General features: G+C 39.4%; 2 protein-coding genes across 3 annotated transcripts; one reads left to right on the top strand and one right to left on the bottom strand.

The window, feature by feature from the left end:
- Window positions 1-1,413: 1,413 nt before the first annotated feature.
- sdhaf2 (succinate dehydrogenase complex assembly factor 2) lies at window positions 1,414-4,197 on the bottom strand. Of its 2 annotated transcripts, none has more exons than XM_046856901.1 (4): window positions 4,048-4,197; window positions 2,172-2,386; window positions 1,903-2,012; window positions 1,414-1,799 (listed from the first exon to the last, which is right to left on the bottom strand). In XM_046856901.1, exons 1-4 carry the CDS (start codon window positions 4,078-4,080, stop codon window positions 1,669-1,671), a joined length of 489 nt encoding a protein of 162 aa, XP_046712857.1. In that variant the 5' UTR covers window positions 4,081-4,197; the 3' UTR covers window positions 1,414-1,668. The 2 variants fall into 2 exon arrangements, with proteins under 2 accessions (XP_046712857.1, XP_046712858.1); XM_046856902.1 differs by having other exon boundaries at window positions 2,172-2,383; window positions 4,048-4,178.
- Window positions 4,198-4,759: 562 nt separating this feature from the next.
- On the top strand, window positions 4,760-20,026 carry LOC124391485 (cleavage and polyadenylation specificity factor subunit 7-like). Its single transcript, XM_046858086.1, is given in 10 exon segments — window positions 4,760-4,988; window positions 8,493-8,666; window positions 13,302-13,405; window positions 13,486-13,562; window positions 13,565-13,630; window positions 13,918-14,374; window positions 16,038-16,123; window positions 18,426-18,573; window positions 18,707-18,851; window positions 19,660-20,026. Coding segments are annotated over 9 exon segments (1,326 nt in total). The 5' UTR covers window positions 4,760-4,916; the 3' UTR covers window positions 18,849-18,851; window positions 19,660-20,026.
- Window positions 20,027-20,425: the final 399 nt, after the last annotated feature.

Here is a 20,425-nt window from a genome sequence, read left to right as displayed (position 1 = left end):
TATGGCATAATTTTCCCCCTGTGCGTCTCGCTGAAGACGATTTGGAATTGAACATATGCGCACGTTGGGCCTTAAGAGTTGGCGACCTGGTGATTTTTTTCACTGCAGATTTGGTGTCGAATTACCAGGTCATAGTCACATTGCAAACCATCGTGAAATGATGGTTCTGGTGCTAGGCTCCTTCTTGTTTAAGGCAACACTGAGTGCAGGGAATGCTTCAAACAGTGGAGATGTACAACTTCTGACAGTTAAACACATTGATGCTCCAGAACTAATTTTAGTAGAAAAGAAAGGTTGTGTGTATAACTGTAGTTCTCCCCCTGAGTAAACCTGTCGACATCCACCGCCGCGAAACAACTCCTTGCTTCCTAAATTTAGAAACTAAGACAAATTGCCTAATATTCCAGGAGAAAATGAAAACACCGGAAAACGCATCATAGTGCAATGGGAGCCTATTCGTCATTTACCAGAAATGTGTGGGGGTCAGCAATCATGAATTAAATATGCAATCAATCCTCATTCTCTTAGTGCTTTGTTATACTAATATTCATGCCAATAATAGTTCGGGAAAAAAAAAAAAAAAAAGTAAATACAGAAAGATTTCTAAGACATCCTGTTTTCTTAGTGCGCTACAACTGCCCTAACAGCATCCCTGATATCAGTCAGGAAAATGGACATATATATGGACAGAAATAAAATCACAAATATCATCCTGAAATAATAAACTTTATAATAGTTTTTCTTTTTTTCCATTTTGCCTCATCCTGTTTTGCTAATGCCACAGACACATAGTGTATTTTTTTATATTGCATTTCGAATTGATTTCTGCTGCATCCCAGTGAAATCTAGCCTTAAACCTAGGTGCCAAGAGGTTCAGACCTGGCCAGAGATTGCAGTAGGATGAAGAACAAACCTGTTATCTGGATTAGAAAGGAAAGTTCACACACACCAGACTTTATTCATTCATAGTTACGTTAGAAGTGAATGGATGGGTCTGTGCTGCCCCCTGTAGGTCTTACTCATTTAATTTCCTCATTTATTACGATTTAATGTTACATTATATTATTTTCCTCCTTGTTTTCTCGCGAACTTACAATAAACATTGTTTTGTGATCAGTACTTTTTTTTTGCGTGTTCAGCATAAAAGCAGAACCAAACACTGCACATGTTTTTAAGCAGCACATAGGTGTAAAACCTTTCCCATATATTCAGCGGTGTGCACATGAAATGACCCTTTTTTTGAAAAAGTAACTAACTAAACTAAATAAATATATAATAATGACGTAAATAAATAAATAAATAATTTTCCTATGCCAGCAGCTTGCAGGTAATTTTTTTTGTTAATGCTACTGAAAGGGGAAAAAGCACCATACTTTAGAACTACCTTCAGTAAGGAGGCACTGATCATCATCATCATCATCATCATCATCATCTTTAATATGACAATCCAGAGTTTCACATTATATAATCACTGTACAAGTTAAATACACTAGATATCTCTCAGGCCCTGAAAGTTCCATCGTTCACAAATAAACTTCTTTTCTGGCCTTCACTCAACACAATATCTCAGTCTGCTGTATTAACACACTCTCTTTCACCTTGCAGTTGCTGAGAGTCGCATTAGCAGCAGCGCGACAGGGGAAAGGGGAGTGAAGACCTCTCTGTTCCTCACTGGCTGCTTTTATCGAGGTACTCCAGGTTCGGGGCGTCCAGCCTCTGCTCCATCTCTCTGTTCTTGGCGAATTCTTTCAGCAGCTCCATCACTTCTCCCTGATACACGTCTGGGGTAGGTTGGGCTTCTGAATGTGTACATGCACGCATAGAAAAACACACACAAGCATGTAAAGAATTGCTTAAATTCATTTCGTTTGTTTGAGAGGTCAGCATTGGATCAAATCTCACCGGTTGCCCAGTAGTAGATGTCCCAGTCATTGCTGGGCTCGTTGATGAGGCGGTCATACTGGCGCAGCTGGTATTCACTCATACTCTCCAGATAGCGCTTTGCAAAAAGACTAAACCGATAAACAAAAATAACAAGAATTAGGAACTGAGGAACTTCAGTCTCATTTTCGCTGTGCTGATGTTCGTCACTGCACGCTGAGCTCGGGACGGTTTAGCAGCTCTTTAATTCTGTTTAATGCACTGGAACCTCAATGGAAAAAGAGCCTTACCTGAGCAGGATGCAGTTCTCCAGCATGCCTCTCTTCCTGCTTTCATACAACAGACGTTTCCGCTTGATGTCCAATGGCTCATTTTTCTTCTCCTCCCACGGAGGCAGCGGGATCTCAATTTTCTCAGAGTCTGGAGCGTCGCCACGGTACGAGCGGCTCAGAGCCGACAGCGGAACGGCTGAGCGAGGGGAGGACCGAACACCAGGCAGGACCTGCTAATGAAAACGACAATGGCATTTTGCAACTCTGATAGGAACAGTTACAACTAGAGGTCGACCTATCTGAATTTTTACCGATACAGATAGATGCAGGTTGGATCTTACTTGACGATAACTAATTAATCAACCGATAGTACTATAATACTACATTAAAAAAAAAAACTAAACAAAATATAACAATGTAAAATAGTACTGAACTTTGTTAAAAAACAGAAAAACGGCACTGAATTATGTGCTAAATGAAATAAATATGAATATATCTATTATATAAACAAATAAAGGAAAATACATGATATGCATTCAACAAAAAACAAAATAGTAACATTCCAAATATATAAAAATTTGCCTCTAGAAGCCGCTCTCATACTGTATAATGCAACCCGGAAAAACTATCTGCATGGATTTTGCTGACAGCCAATGGTTCCAGCAATCAACTATGAGCAAAACCGATTAATCAGTCGACTGAGACGTTTAATTTAATTAAATGGATTATATGAATCTCCAGTGTCAGTGCTCTGGTTTCTCTCTAATGCAATGGCTGGCCGTGCATTTCACACCAAGGTGTCAGTAGTGTACTACCTGAATCAGTCCACCTCTTAATACCATCATTATGATGTCACGGCTATAAAAACCATCAATATTATACAGAAAAATGAAAATGTTATTGGATGCCTGCTAGAAGGCCCCGGTTCCACAAACTCATATCATATCTGTATTTGATAATAAATTGTCTTTTAAACTAAAATTTCCCTTAGTTATTATTAGAGGTCAAGGCACTGATTGCTGGAACTATCAGCAAAAATCCATAGCGATTTATATGCTGATAGCACGAAAGACCATAGTTTTATGTTGAAATAATTAAATGTATTAACAAAAATATAATTATTAATTATAAAATGAGGTAAATTTTAATACAGTACAGTACTGTATACATAAAATAGCATTTTTGGGGTGGTGTCCGTTTATCGAGGGTGGTTTCGAAACGTATCCACCACGATAAACGAGGGATTAATGTATTATATTTATTATTTATCTAATTATATTTATTCATGTATATATTCTTTTTTTATTTCCTTTAGGACATTTTCATAATTCAGTAATGTTTTTTTGTTTTTCAGTGATAATTTCAGTACTTTTTTACATGGAGAGTTGTTTGTTTTTTATCCAGTAACTAGTTTTAAAATATCGGTTGATTAATCGGTTATCGGCGAGTACGATCCAACCTAGCTATCAGTAAAATCCACTATCGGTTCGACCACTAGTTATTAATAATTAACAGCTATTATTAACAATTAACCATATGCATGAGTAAGTCATTGTTCTGATTTCAATAGCTAAGAATATGGAATAATGTAATTATGATAGCATTAACGCACTTATATATATATATATATATATATATATATATATATATATATATATATATATATATATATATCTTATATATATTAAAGCCTAGGGGTTCTTTAAACTTCGAATACCACCCACGTGACCCACACTTCCTCCATAGTCTCCTTCCTGAGCTAGCCCAGCGCGCTTAGCATATCATAACTATACAACTTCAGATGTGTACCGTGAACTTATATACAAACTTCTGTGTCAAATAATAACGCATTAAAATAAATAAAAGTACCAAATACTTGCGTATAAACACAAACCTTCACCGCATGTCTAATCGCTGTTGAAAGCATATTGCTTCGTCCTTCATGCGCAGAATATAAAGGCTAGAAATAACAAACCCCCGGATGGAAATACCGCCATCTGATTTGCCCGTCACCGAACAGCATCTCGGGACGTGTAGTTCGCAAAATGGACTACAAATCTAAACGAAAACAAATATTATTAATTTAATACCTGAAAATTTAAAGAAAGGAATGGCTTTCTTTATATATATATATATATATATATATATATATATATATATATATATATATATATATATATATATATATATATATATTTACATATCTTGTTCTTTATATACACACTTCTCAGCTTGAAAAATAATTAAATATAAAAAAAATCAATTGCAAACACACTAAAAGAAGATATTAGTTTAGGTAATAATTTACAATATCTGGAGATTTTACAAAATATAATTACAAGAATATCAAAGTATTTGGTAAATATATATCCGGAACCTCATTAAGCCTGACTGTGTTTCTTCCGAAATTTATTTCAGGCGCCACTTATCAACGCACGGGGCGGGTTTAATTTTTTGCCACCTGTATTCCACAAACCCCGCCTTCTAAACAAAGGTTGGCTAATTGTGCTTAGTCTTGAGTTATAGCCAATCGTTGTGCGTAGTGCGACGCAGAGTTAGCCAACCAGGATGCAGGAAGGCGGGCTTAGTCAGAATGCAGTTGGGAAAGGGAAAAAATAAGGCGGTCAACTAGCTTGCTAGCTGGTGAGGGACGACTGAGAGGCGAGAGTGTGTTGGTGTACAGGAGAGAAATTTAATCAGCGCGTTTCCGTCATCCGTGTGCAGAGCTTCGGGCTGCAGGCTTCGGGTTCGGCGGGTCTGGTGATGGCAGCCGCGAAGACTGATGGAGGGGCGACAGAGCACGTCGACATCTACGCAGATCTAAACACTGAGGAGGTGAGGGGGGAGTGAGGTGCGGGAGAGGGAGAGGAGAGGGGGATAAGGAGTAAGGGGGAGATAGATAGAGGCGTGGAGGGAGAGCGAGAGCTGGATGGAGGAAAAGAGATATATGGATTTAACTAGAGAGAGGAAGGATATTAAGAGATTGATAAAGGGAGTGAAAGACAGATAGATATATGGAGGGAGAGAGCTTGAGGGAGGGTGAACATGGAGAGATGAAGAAAGGGAGAGAGCTGGAGGGAGGGAGGGAGAGAAATAGAGATGGGGAGAGAGAGCTTGACGGAGAGAGAAAGAGATATGGAGGGAGGTATATGAAGTTGGAGAGAGGTGGTGGGAGGGAGAATATGGATGGATGGATGGATAAATGGATGGATAGAGAAGGCCCATATTGCTCCTTCTAGTCTTTTGTGAGCTTAAATGAGTCGATTTGACACCCAATGATGGAGTTTCTGAGAGAAAGCTTCAAGCAGCACTGATCTGTGTTTAGTTCAGGAGAATAAGCTCAGTGTGAGAACCTCGTAACTGATCAGTGCTCATCTCATGTCCAGGTGTTGTGGTGAATTATGCACAATAAGTGTCCTCACCCCGAATGTTGTTCTGTCAGGCCATGTTCAGGACTCGGGTCAGTTTTGCAGTGGAGCAATAAAGACCTGGAGCCAACTGTTTAACATGGAGGAGATCGTCACTTAAAATTCCAAAAAGCATGTGGACACCTGACTATTACAATTGTATGAGTTTGTTGGACATCACAGCCTTTGTATAAAGGTGCTAGTCCCTGATCTCCAGCTCGAACAGCCTGTCCTTTTCTCTGAAGGCTTTCTAAAACATTATGGAGAATTATATTAGTGAGGTCATTTGAGACGCTGATGTTAGATGAGAAGGTTAGGACCTTCTAGTTTATCTTGAAGGTTTTTGTGTCATCCGACCATGTTTTTTTTTCGGAAGCCTCTTCTCACAGGGGTGTTGTCAGTTTATCAAAGAAACCACTGAATACTAGGGATTGTAAGATTCACTAATTAGATGTGCTATACTTTCATTATTTAGAAAGTGATCATTAAGAGATATTGATCAATATTTTATATGTACGCAACACTTCGGAGACCGAGGCATGTCCTGAGAATCACATAGAATAAAGATTAACATGGCAGAGGTAGAGCTGCATCTTCCTGGAGACAAACCAGGAAAAGAACGTCTGGTTTTTTTGGATACATCTTTTTTTTTTTCATTTGTTTTTTTTTTTTTTTTTGCACCACAAAATGCGTTACAAGTCAAAAGTCACTTGAGTAAATTTACGATCTGCTGTCTGTCTAAACCATATACCGTATTTTTCGGACTATAAGCCGCTACTTTTATCCTACGTTTTGAACCCCGTGGCTTAAACAACGAAGCGGCTAATTTCTGAATTTTTCCTGGGTTTTCCCGGTTTCACAAACTTCAAGCTAAAAAACTGAGCGACATAACATTAGACCAATACAATTTCTGAACGGAAACGAAAAAAGCACACTTCACCTGTGTTCTGAGCTGCACGGCATCAGGAGAAAAACTTCCACCGGGTGATTTTTAAACACACGACGATGCCAAAAGATAAACTCCCGTTGTGAAAGAAAGGAGGAAGACAGTGAACAATGACTTTCTTGGTCGGCTACTGTTTAGATACAAGCTGTTGTTACGCGGTGAGTCTGGGTGAAGGGAGAGCTCACTAACTCCAGTTACAACAGAAATCATATAAGCACAGACAGGTTTCCAAAACTCGTGCTTTTTTATTTTTCTTGGCAACAGCGTTACGGGTTAGTCAAAGAAACTTAGAAATGAGCATCAGAAAATAATAATGAAATATTCCTCGGTCTCCACATATGCAGTAATACTGGAAAAATGTGTAAAGTTCATTAGTGTAGACACCTGCGGCTTATAGACAGGTGCAGCTTATTTATGTTAAAAATAAAAATATCCGTACAATTCAAAGGGTGCGCTTTATAGTCCGGACATTACGGTAAATAAAAGCAATCTATCTGTGCCATATTGAATTGCATAGCATCATGATTTTTTCCATCGAATCGCATTGTGTTGAATCAAATCGAAATCAGATCGCACTGCATTGGAATAGGGGCGAATCGTATCTCATCGCTTTGCGTCAGGAGCTGCTTCATACGCATCTTTAATGTGTTGTAGTGTTGTAGAGAACATGCCAAACATGAGATCAGGATGGAAATGGAAACATCTAACCACAAGCCCACACATGACCTCCAGCTGCTATTCCTATTTCCACTGTGAAAGAAGTTATAACTGAGGATACCAGTTTCTACATAGAAGCAGAATCAGGTTTATTGGCCAACTGTGTTGACACACACAAGGAATTTGGTTCCAGCTGTTGGTGACTCTCAAAAGTACAGACATAATTAATACTATACATTTAGCTTAGACTATACAAGACAATACAGACTATACAGATTAAATAAGAGCACAATGTACAGACTATATATAAGATCAAGTGTGAGAGTGCATGGTAGTGCACAGAGCAGTATTGTGTGTCACAAAAGATAAAGAGGTTACGTTAGGACATTTGTATAATATACAGCAGCAGTATTGTGTGTAACGTATGGGGATGAAGTGTGAGTGATTGTTCTTATATGCAGTATTTATAAATAGGAAACAGGGCATATATTTAAGGTCTGGTTAAATTCTGGCAGAAGGGAGGAGTTGAAAGAGGTTGTGTCCACGGTGTGAAGGGTGTGGCGGATAAATACAACAAAATAAAATGATACGTCCGGCATAAAAACTGGTCTTTTCTCAATTTATAATACTAAACGTGAATTCACTGTGTTGTTTTTTGTTTTGAGCCCCTTTAAGAAGGTAGCGGATGGAGGTAAGACATGTGACTGAGACAAGCTTCATGACATGTATCAAGAGTGAGTCATAGACAGATGTGGCAGAGAAAATCCGGTAATCTTCCAAAATAAAACATCGTTCATTATCAAACGGAAATAATGTAAGTTATGTATTTTCTGTGCGGCCCGGTTCCACTTGACCCACAGACCGTTGCCGGTCGACGGCCCGGAGGTTGGGGACCACTGTTGTATATTACAAGTCCTGGAGAGTGGGCAGGGAAGCTCTTATGGCAGACCATACTTCCTCAGTTGGGATATAAAAGTTTATCCTCTGCTGGGCCTTTTTGAGAATAGAGTGTAGTGTTGAGGTGTGTTTCCTAAAGTCCACTGTGATTTCCACTGTTTTCAGCATGTTTGGGATGCGATGTATGTATAGTAAGACAGTTGTTGTTGACGAAAAAGCAGTAGTACTCTTTCCAATACACGCCATCAGATACGACGAATAATACAATTCAGACATTTTGTTTCATGTGGTCCGGATTATAAATATGTATTGTAAGAAGTTGGGCATCACACGCATGGTAACCTGCTGGTTGGAATCCGATTCATGGCATCATTTTTCGTGCAGTTTCATTTTCAGTTGGGACATGTTTCTCTGTTTGTTTTGCCCCAATAGTGCGGTGACGCTTTGGAAGCAGAAGCAGAAGCTGACGCTCTTTATGACGATGTGTTAACTGGATCAGTGGACAGCGAGAGCGTTCTGGGAAAGCAGAGCGACGACGATGGTAAAGCGGCGGTGGAATTTGTCGGAGGAGGGAGGTTCTCCGTCTACATCGGGAACTTTAACTGGGTGAGCTTTTAACATGGATATTAAACATGGACTGGTCATTTCTCTCTTTCTTTTGAATGGGACGTGTAATATATTGTATAAAATGGGCCCTAGTACCAAAAAAAAAAGTGTCTCTTTTAGTTTCAAATAAAGGCATGATCAAGTATGGCATGACAACTTTGTGGAAATAGTTTGGGGAAGAATCACATACAGCGCCTGTCAAAAATGTGGAAAAAGTGTTTTTTTATGGTTTTTGAGACGCATGCATGTTCCTTTTGTTTATTTTATGGATGCAAATAACGATTGTTTTGATAATAAAAACAGCTGATCGCCCAACCTGCCGCTCACGAGATCTCACATGATTATACAGTTTTTACTTACCGTGTTTTCTTTTCACCTGTTTGTAACCTACAAGTTATAAAAAGTTGAGCTTGTGTGGCACGGAAGTACTACAGTGATGCACAGTCTCCTTTGTTGCGTTTAATATAAAATGCTCCCATGCCTCGGATGACCTGCTGCCGGTTGACCTGTACTCTCCGCTATTTCACAAGCGGCTGTGTTATCTTACCGTCACGCTAATCGATTACTTTAGCAGCCCGATTAATCCATAACAACATTCGCAAGGAATGTCATTATCGATTTTATCGATTAGTTGTTGCAGCCTGAGTTTATATGCAGCAAACTAGGTAAAAGGCAAAAACACACTACAATTGGACAGTGAATGACTGGAAGAAAGTATGGCAAACAGGTGAGTCCAAATTTTAAATGTATGGCTCTAACAGAAGAACCTATAAGACACAGAACAGGAGAGATGATGTTAGCAGTCTGCCTCACACCTCAAAGTCAAACATGGAGGTGGACGCTTAATGGTGTAAGGTTTTTTGTAGTAGGGAAATTTGGAGACTTATTCCGGGTGAAAGGAACCAACATGGCTACCATTCCATACTTGGCTAAATGTCACCAGTTTCACCATACAACAAGAATACAACCTGAACCATACGTGTTATTCAGAGATCATGTGTGTTAACTATCATGTAATGCCCTGCCCAGTCATCAGGCATAAATCCTATTGAATCCTATTGGGATGAACTGGAGCACAATGTCAGAAAGAAATGTCCTGGCAAAAAACACATTTGGCAAAGTATTTTAGCTGATTGTTTGGGAAAATAGCTGTCCGGATGCCAAGAGTGCGTACAGCTGCTACTCATGCTAAGGGAGGATATTTCAATAAAAATAATACTACATTTATATATTTGTATATCCAAATTAAATCTTTATACTGTTAAATTATCTAGTTTATTGCATAAAGACAAAATGAACATGCACACGTCTATTAAGAAATAAATAAACAATAAGAGAGTGTTTTCAGCTGTTTACCATAATGGCTTACTTTGCTGGATGTATATAAGACTGTGAAGTCTGGACTGTGAATTCTGCCCTGTGTGCTGGGGTTGCTTCGCTTCCAAAGGGGCCCTGAAGAGATTAACTTTGCTTCCCAGTCCCTATGGCTCAAAACAAAGTGTACAAAGTAACCATGCATTCTTGTTCAGAAGAAGGAGCCTGGTTTCAGTTTAGTTCTAGATTCGTAAAGGTCTAAACTGGTCCTTAAAAAAAAACATTTATTTCCAGACAATGAAATGATTGTCAGATTCCAGTCATTCTGTGCTGCCACAGGACTGGATCACATTAGATAATATGTGCAGAAGAAAGCATGGAGATGTACAGTATGTGAAAACCTGACCATGACACCAATCTGTGTCACAAACCACAATCAAGCTCCATGAAGACACTGTGTTAAGGTTGAGACAGACAAGCTTGAGTGTCCTGCACCCAGGCCTTCCCCATTCAACATCATTGCCCGACCTCACTAATGCTCTTGTGGCTAAATGATCACAAAGCCCAACAGTCATCTTCTAGTGGAAAGACTTCCCAGACAGAGGGCAGTGGGGCTTTTACAACACATAAGGGTATTATGAATGGTATGTCCAGATACTTTTCTGTATCTACAATGTTCAGAAACACTAAAGCTGGCGCACACACCTTTTCTTTCTGTGGACAGTCCTTCGAAGCTAAGATGGACATCCTGGGTTCCCATGACTGGGTTCACCCTCTGCAAAACACTTCTATTTTTATTGCTGATTCTTCCTATGTGGTAAAGAATTCAACAACCATACCACTTAGATAACACACTGTCTTGGGTTCACTGATATTTTTACTTGTGCCCCTGTACCACATACTCTGATCAAACATAACATCAAAACCACCTACCTAATACTGAATAGTGTTACCTTGTGCCACTAAAACACCTCTGAACTGTAGAGGCACAGACTTCTCTGAAGGTGTGCTGAGGTTTCTGGCACAAAGATGGTAGCAGCAGATCCTTTAAGTCCTGTAGGTTGTGAGATCATAGATCAGACTTGCTTTTCTAGACACATCGCACAGATGTGTGATGGGAATGAGATCTAGAGAGATGTCAACACCTTGAACACTTGGTTGGACTTCTGTTCTAATCCCAGCACTACCAAGCTGCCACTGCTGGCCTCTGAAGCAGGGTCCTTAATTCTGACCTGCTTAGTTGTATAAATGAGAACGAGAGGGGCGAACACGCTGGATCTTGTTTACACAAACATCACCAGCACGTATTGTGCGGAACCCCGCCCTCACCTAGGCTACTCGGTCCACATCTCGGTTATGCTAATTCTAGCATACAGACCACTTGTCAGACGCTCTAAACCGGTTCTGAAACATATAAAATCCTGGCAGCAGGAGCCACCTCTGATCTTTAGGAATGTTTTGAGTGCCCTGACCGGGACATGTTTAGGGAGGCTGCAACCAACGGCGAGTCCATCAACTTGGAGTTGTTCACTACATGCTCCAACCAGAAGCCGTGAATGACTGCAAAGGTGCGTGTGCTGCTAAACTCTAGAGACTTCAGGACAGCAGAGTCACCCAGCCCATGTGGCAGGGCATCCAGGCGATCACGGACTACAAGATCTCCCTCCCAGATGTGCTGAACGCCTGGTTTGAGTTGCAGAACAACATGGCGGCAAGGAAGGCCACCCCTCCTCCTAGTGACCTGGTGCTCTGTCTATCCACGGCTAAAGTAATCTCCTCATCAACCTCTCCCTGAGCAGTACCGTTGTTCCTATGTTTCTCAAGACAACAACAGTGCCAAAGAAGTCTACTGTTTAGTTTAGTCTACTGAAGTGTACTGAGCTGTTTGCTCAGCCCACTGCTGTTCACTCTGCTGACTCTCGACTGTGTAAAAATGCACAGTTCAAATCACATCGTTAAGTTCACGGATGACACGACTGTGGTGGGTCTCATCAGCCAAAACGACATGGCAGCATACAGAGAGAGTAGGTGCAACAATTAACAGCCTGGTGTAGAGCCAACAGCCTGTTTCTGAACCTTGACAAAACCAAAGATATTGTTGGAGAGCACAGAGCGACCATTCTCCACTGATCATCTGTGGATCCTCCATGGAGATCGTCAAGAACACCAAATTCCTTGGTGTTAATCTCTTCGGATTACTTCAGCTGGTCACTCAACACCATCACCAAGAAAGCACAGCAGCATCTCTAATTCCTGAGAACGATGGGGAATTCCCCTCTCCCTTTCCCCATCCTAACAATTTTCTACAGAGGGACCATCGAGAGCATCCTGAGCAGCTGCATCACGCCTGGTTTGGGAACTGTACCATTTCGGATTGCAAGACCCTACAGAGAATAGTGAGGACAGCTGAGAGAACATTGTGTTCATGTTTACATATACACTTTTGTTGATAGTTCCTTTTTTTGCACATTGTACTCTATAACATATTAGACATATTATTTTGTGTATCTGTCTGTATTGTTTTTTGTCTGCACTGTTTGCACTAGGTTGCACACAATGCACTTTATGTGGCTAGGACCAGGAACTCCCAACAAGACCAACTGTCTTGGAGATGCTCTGACCCAGTGGTCCAGCCATGAAAATGTGGCTCTTTTAACACATCAAATTCTAGAACTGATTGTTTACTTGATGCCTAATATTCCTAATATCCTACTCTTTGAAGGAAGCCACCTGTCAGTAATGTTCAAGTCTTGGTTGATCTGTGTATATTAATTCTCACACTATACATAAATATGAGCTTATTTATTGGTCAACAAAATAGGTGTGGTTTACTATTCTGGTAAGTAGAGTTTGACCGATTCATCGGTTTTGCCGTTTTTTTCGCAACTGATAAATAATTGCTTGTACAAAAATTTCATATGATAGTTTTTCCAGGTTGTGTTATTCAGTACGAGAGTGGCATCTAGAGGGGAAATCACTAACTGCATGTGCTTTTATTTGAACTGACATTTTGGATGTAACTTTTATTTGGAGTGTTACTTTTTGTCTTTTCTATTTTCCTCAAATTGTATTAATATAATTAATATTCATTTTTGTTTAATTTATCACATTTTCATTGAGTGATATTTTAGGTACGATCTGGTGTAAAAGCGTTTGGTTGATCTCTACTGGTATGCACATTTGAATGACAGTCAGAATGCTGAGCCTGATCTTCTACTCAAACAGAACTAAACACGAAAGTACCTTGTGGGTACTTTTATTATTTGTAATCTGACAGGTTTTTTTAATTTTTTATTTTTTTGCTTCTTATTTGTAACCAAGTGGACATCAGACAATGATTTGATGACAATGGCACGGAAGCAGGGTGTGAAAGACATCATAGAAATTAAGTTTGCAGAGAACAGGACTAACGGTCAGTCCAAAGGGTGAGTTCTTTTCTTTTTACATCTCGTGTCTCTCCCTTTCTTTGTGCCCATCACCATCTAAATGCTCCTGTATCTTCCAGCTATGCCGAGATTGTAGTGTCCACAGAAGAGTCCTTAAGGCGCTTATTGGAAACACTGCCACAGTGCAAGATAAACGGGAGAAAGTGGAGTGTCGGCATGTCTCACGGAAAAACCTGGCTGAGTTTGAGGCTCTGGCCAGAAAACGTAAGTAAGCTTTGGAAAGAAATTTCCTTGAATCATTTGGATCACTGAGCTGTTAAACCGTATATATTTTAGAAAACTTAGCTTACTAACCAAAATCACAGCTCTTTTATAGTTTTACTATTTAAAGTTGTAATGAAGTGTGTTCGAATAGTAAATGATAGCATTTAACTGCATGTTGTACTGTGTATTATTACATGGCAGCTAAAATTCAAATTTGGACACTGTGATCATATTTTGGAAACCTGGCACTTAATCACTGGCAAAATGTCCCCTGTGTTTTAAAACAGGAATACCGCTGCGTCTCAACCCTAAAAGTGATTCGGAGCGAGCAGAAGGAAGGAATTCCTCTGCGTCCTCTCCATCGGACCTGCCTCCCTTACCTTTGCCTTTGGCGTTTCCTCCAGTCAAACCCCCCCCCCTCATGCCCCCATTTTATAACACTCCTCCACCTCCACTGCCTCCTCCCCCTCTTTTTAGCACTCCTCCTCCTTTGTTCCATCCACCCTCACATCATGTACAAATTCCCAACACACACCACATCCCCAACACACATCCCCATGCACACATCCCCCATGCACACATCCCCAACACACACATGCCTAATGCACACATTCTCAATGCACACACCCACAACTCGCACACGCCCTCGTTACACATCAACCCCGCCTTCTTCCCACCAAATCCCGCAGCACGCCTTGGCACCACAAACAGCAGCGGCAGCAGAGCAAGATTCAGCCAACCGGGGTGAGGAAAACTTGAGTCTTTACAGGTTTTTGGCTTAAAATTGGTACAAATTTCATTTATTCACGAAACTGAACCAGACAGACAGTAAGCACCGTAGCACATACCAAGCAGACAGCCACTTCATCGTCAACAAATCTGAATGAACATATCAGGGTGGAGAAAGACAGAAGCCAAACATCCCAGTTCAACAAAGCGCTATTCCCATGAATCTTTCAAATCTGCGATTTTTCACAAAAAGGCTTGACAAAGTCAATATGCTTTAGCATAAACATATACACTGAGACAGTGTCTGAGCTTTAAACACAAATTGGAAGGCTGTTGAAATGCATACTTGTGGGGCTTTGTAAAGAAAATGCTGTAGTCATCATTAGTTGAGGTACCAACAAATAGCCTGCACCTCTTAATTAATGTATACATCACATTCTATAAAAAAACTAGATGTTTGTTTGGTTACTGTGACATAAGAGCAAAATATTGTATATAATATACTATATACTGTACATTCTGATGGTTATATTTCTACAGTTATAGTCTAAAAAATATTTAACAATTTAGCCTCATTGGAAAACATATTCCTAGTAATTTGGTGAGTATTTAATAAGAATGATTTTTGTTAGCTTCTGTTGAATGGAGAGAGACATTACTTTTCTGTAGCTCTTGAGGCTCTTCTTTTATGTTATTTGAAATACAACCAAATATAGTTTGACTCCGTTTACATTTTAACTTTCGAAAGGTTTTTTCTAAAGGTGGGGGATCGGTAAACAAAGGTGAAAATGTGATTCTCAAGTATAGTTTTTGTTTTAAGTGGAGCTGCAGTATCAAAATGAATATTAAAGTCACCAAACATTAAAACTCTATTTGATACACAAACAAATACACACGGAATTTACAATAAGGCTCTCATAATTAGCACAAATTTGTGCTAATGAGCTTCAAACGTTGAATTTGTTTCTAGGTGGCGCTCCTTGTCTGCCTGTTTGATGGGGCTGATGTACAGTATATATCTGTATCTTGGAGAGCTAAGTTTGTGTATTGCTAAAAATTCAGTACATTAAATTTCTGATCTGATTTATTTACAATGTTCTTTTGATGTAAAATCTTAAATATGCTGACAGTCTTATAGCAGTTCTAGCAGCAGGTCAAAGCTCCTGGTTGTGCATTCAGTGTGATTCAAATGTCTTAAGTGATCTATTAACATTAATCCGAACAGATCGGAAAGCTTATTTACACTTTAACTGATTTTGGATTACTAAACTTGCATTACTACGTTTAGGGTGATAATTTACCATCAACAATCTCGGTAAGTCATCGCAGCCATCTCCCCTGGCTCCTCCCCTTTTCCAGTTTGTTGTCAGATGAAAACGGCTCACTCAGTTTATTATTATTTATTTACTCCAAATGCACAATGTTTTTTCAGTTTCACATAAACCTTTAACACGCTAGACAAACGTTTCGCCACATTTCGGTGCTGAAAAGTCATTAAACAGAGTACGTGTCTCGGAAAGGGCCTTGGTGGACACTGAGAAATGAGAACTTTTGTGTCCACTTGAATATTTTTTGTTGATTTTAGCATTCAAGTTAGTCGAGAGGAAAACTAGCTTTGTATTTGATTGTGTGTGTGTGGGCATGTTTTGACATGTAATGCCTTTCAATCGTCTTACAGGGATGCAGACTTTGAGGAACTGATAAACAGGAACAGAACGATTGCGAGCAGCGCCATCACTAAAGCCATTTCTGCAGCCACATCAGGTCTCGTTTTCCACAAAAATGCTCTTTGTTTTTTTTTATAAATATCTGTATTTTAATCAGAATTTGACAGGGAATGATGAACAATTGACATTGGAGGTAAAGGTTACAGTCAATTGTAGGCATGATGTGAAATATTACAAAATAATTAGTAGTAGTAGTTTAGTGGTGTGTGTGTGTGTGTGTGTGTGTGTGTGTGTGTGTGTGTATATATATATATATATATATATATATATATATATATATATATATATATATATATATATAAAGCAGAAAATGCAACGCTTCTCTTAGAAAATTGTTGCAGTTGCAAACGTATTCACGTTTATTTTATTTTTTTGTTTGTTTGCATTGGAACAACACAAAAAACATGAAAAGTAAAATCTGATACAATTCCTCACAGAATTATTGGCATCCTTAACTTAATATTTGGTAGCAGCCCCCTTTGGGGAAAAAAATAACAACTTTTCTCATACGTCTCTACTGGAATTTAGGACCACTCTTCTTTTGCAAACTGCTCCTGGTCATTTGGGGATGCCTTCTCATAATTGCTGTTTTGAGACCTCTCCACAGGTGTTCTATGGGATTCAGATCTGGACTTGTTGCTGGCCATTTCAGAACTCTCCAGCTGTTTGTAACCATTTTTGAGTGCTTTGTCAAGTGTGTTTTGGGTCATTGTCCTGCTGGAAGACCTCTGGTGGAGATGCAGCTTTTTGACACTGGCCACTACATTGTGCTCCAAAATCTTGGGTAATCAACAAATTTCATGATACCGTTCACACAGTCAAGGCATCTAGTGCCAAAAGCAGCAAAGCAACCCCAAAACATCTATGAACCTCCACCATGTTTGACTGTAGGGGCTGCATTCTTTCCTTTGAAGGCCTCATTTTCTTTTTCTGTAAACAGTGCCATGGCTTTTTTATCAGAAATGGTGTCCACCTGGGTCTCGTACCATAGCGTCCCTTTTCATTCAGATGGGGACGTATAGAGCCCACACTATTGTACCCTGTGTCTGCAGATCAGCAAAAAATTAGTTTGGAAGTTAATTCACGGGGTTCTTTACCCACCATTCAAACAATCCTTCATTGTAAATTTTCATTCATTTTACTCTTCAGTCCACGACCAGGGAGGTTCGCTAGATTAAGATCTCTGGTGATGGACTTGTAGCCTTGAGATTGTCCATATTTTTCCACTATTTCTTCTCTCAAATCCATAAACAACTCTTTACACTTCTTATTTTTTTCCATGCTCAGTGTGACACACAACATAACTTTTGTCCATTTTAACTGATTGCAAGTGTAATTACTATATTGGCCACAGGTTACACTTGCCGCAGGTGTGTCTAAATACAAATTACAGGAGCACCACGTGCTTGAAAAGCAATTATTTCTTACAATTTTGACATGGTGTCAATATCCATTTTTGAGTTCTGTGTGGAATCTTATCAAGTTTGACTTCTTAGGGTTTTTTTGTGTGTGTTGTTGCAGTGCAAACAAAAACATTAAGTATATAAATACCAAAACATTTGCAATTGGAACAATTTTTCTGAGAGAAGTGTTGCAAGAATTGCACTTTTGGAAAGTGTCCTGAAAACGACACTCATTTAATCAACGCGCGAATAATGCATACAGTACAGACCAACACCTTGTGTGTCCAAACTTTTGGTCTGTACTGTATATATATTATAAATGAACACATGTGGAATTATATACATAACAAAAAAGTGAACTGAAAATGTCATATTGTAGGTTCTTCAAAGTAGGCATCAAGAGAATGCCAAGCGTGTGCAAAGCAGTAATCTAAGCAAAAGGTGGCTACTTTGAATAACCTACAATATGACACATTTTCAGTTGTTTCACACTTTTTTGTTATGTATATAATTCCATATGTGTTAATTCATAGTTTTGATGCCTTCAGTGTGAATCTACAATTTTCATAGTCATGAAAATAAAGAAAACTCTTTGAATGAGAAGGTGTGTCCAAACTTTTGGTCTGTACTGTATATATATGTAAATATACAACTAGAGGTATGGATGCATCACATGGTAAATTATAGGTTCACTTATCATGATCAAGAACACTAGAATACCAGATTTTTAAATACTTATTATTCTTTTGATTACACTCCTTCCAATCTTCCATTTTGATTTTTGCTGATTGATCTTGTAGTACAGCGGGACAAACCTGGAGTCACATCAGCAACTCACAATGTTAGCACAGGGTTCAGTTTAAATGTGCTGTGGTTTGCATTATTGCTTATTGAGAGAGTTCACTCTCTTTTCTCTCTTTCTTTTCTCTCTTTTAGGTGACATCCGGATGGCCATAGAGACCCTGTACACAGCAACTGCGGTGATCAAACAGTCTCGTGTGTTCTTTGACAAGCGCTGTCGTGTGCTGGTTGAGTCCCTTAATGACTGTCTGAACTCTGTAGAGACCAAATGCTTCCCTTCAAGGTGTGTGTATGCGAGAGATCGTATCTATTCTATTGGCTCATCTGCTGACAACAACATAAATCCATTACAGTGCCTTCTACCAGCACCACATGTATTTTTTTTTTTTTTTTGTCTCGTTTTTCCAAATCTTTAGTAAGAGACACCGTTCTCGGGAGCGAGCGAGGAGCCGAACGAGGAGCCGATCAAGGGACCGATATCGAGAGCGCTCATCCAGCACAGACAGAGACAGAGAGCGGGAGCGAGGCCGTGATCGTGAGCACAGAGACAGGCATTGATGGGTGAGTTGTGTTGCTTCCTCCTCCTCCCCCTCCTTCCCCTGTCATACTGACACTAAAGCCCCTTTCACATTTACATGTTTACACAGGAATTCTGGTCAGAAGGTCCCTTTCTATAACAGCTCCTCTGACATCAAATCACAATTTTGTTTTTTGTTTTTTGTCAACATATTTACAATGCATTCAGAAAGTATTCAGACCCCCTTCCCTTTTTTCAGTTTTATGTTGCAGCCTGATATTACAATCGTTTAAACAGATGTATTCAGACCCTTTACAACAGCACTTGAAAATTAGCTCAGGTGCCTCCTGATTCTTTTGATTATTGTCGAGATGTTTCAACAACTTGACTGGAGTCCAAATGCGAAAACGTTAATTTGATTGGACATGATCAAAAATCAAGCCATGAGGTCAAAGGAACTTACTTAACTTATTTACCACGTTATATGTGATTATACCCCATCCAAAAGCCCCCCCAACTGGCCCCTGGGCCGAAAGGCTCAAGGGCCAAACGGTGCCAGCTTGGCTGGGGCTTGGACACCCTCCATTCAATAACTAAGAGCTTTATCCGCTGAGCCACTGGCCAAAAGCATGAACACAAATCAAATGCTTTAGAATGTAGCTGGAAAAGAATCGACTTTGGAGTGGCAACTGCATCACAGCATCTTCTTCCTGTAATAATAAACTGATTAAAATCAAATGTAGTGGAACTTTTTTATTATTAAATCTGCTGCTCACCACAAACCACAAGTCAGGGTTTGTCTTCTACTCATTCTTGCGTTTTGTCTTAATTCACTTTAACCTGTACTTCCAGAACATTCGCCACCATTTCCAGTCCATGGCTAAAGATCAGCAGAGATCACAGTGCATATGAGGAGGACCAGCTAGAAGCCACAATTGACCTGCTGAACATCGCTTTCTCTGCTTCTAACAACTTATTTCATGGCATTTCGGTAAATTTCCTTAAAGATGCCTTCTCTTTGTTGTGTACATGGTTATGAATAGGAATTGACGTTTTTGGTTGGAAAAAAAAAATTAATAATAATTTTTACTGGCTGATTCAATACTCGTACTGCAGAACAGCCTTCATTCACTTTGTTTAGACACATTTGACGCCTTAATTTTTGTCAATTTTGTAATTAAACACGAATGTACAGTAATAAAAAAAAAAAGAACCTGTATTTCCCTGCTACTGTGCTGCGTGTGACGTTATTGTCAGATTCTCTCGAGGAGAACACACAATGCGCTGATGCAGAAATTTTCCACATTCTGTGTTTTTACAGACTTTGTTCAAACTCCTTCAAATGAATTATTCATTACAAATTATTTGAATGATGTAAATAATTTAGACTAAGAGCTCAAACAATCGCATTTATGAATTTTTCCTGGGGTTTTCCCGGTTTCACAAACTTCAAGCAAAAAAAACTGAGCCCCATAACATTAGACCAATTAAATTTCCGAACAGAAACGAAAAAATGCACCTCATCTGTGTTCTGAGCTGCACGGCATCGGGAGAAAAAACTTTTTTTTTTTAAACGCACGACGATGCCAAAAGATAAACTCTTGAGAAAAATAGTTGT

Source organism: Silurus meridionalis, chromosome 9 (assembly GCF_014805685.1).
Source record: "Silurus meridionalis isolate SWU-2019-XX chromosome 9, ASM1480568v1, whole genome shotgun sequence".
In the NCBI taxonomy this organism is placed as follows: Eukaryota; Metazoa; Chordata; class Actinopteri; order Siluriformes; family Siluridae; genus Silurus; species Silurus meridionalis.
This window is presented reverse-complemented; position numbering and strand designations above follow the sequence as displayed.

Bases quoted from the DNA above. Each gene is read 5' to 3' on its own strand.
- sdhaf2 (XM_046856901.1), bottom strand. From the start codon at position 4,080: ATGCTTTCAACAGCGATTAGACATGCGGTGAAG. The intron at 2,013-2,171 runs GTAAGGCTCTTT...TTATCGGTTTAG, and splicing joins GAGAACTGCATCCTGCTCAG to TCTTTTTGCAAAGCGCTATC. The intron at 1,800-1,902 runs GTGAGATTTGAT...GTACACATTCAG, and splicing joins CATCTACTACTGGGCAACCG to AAGCCCAACCTACCCCAGAC.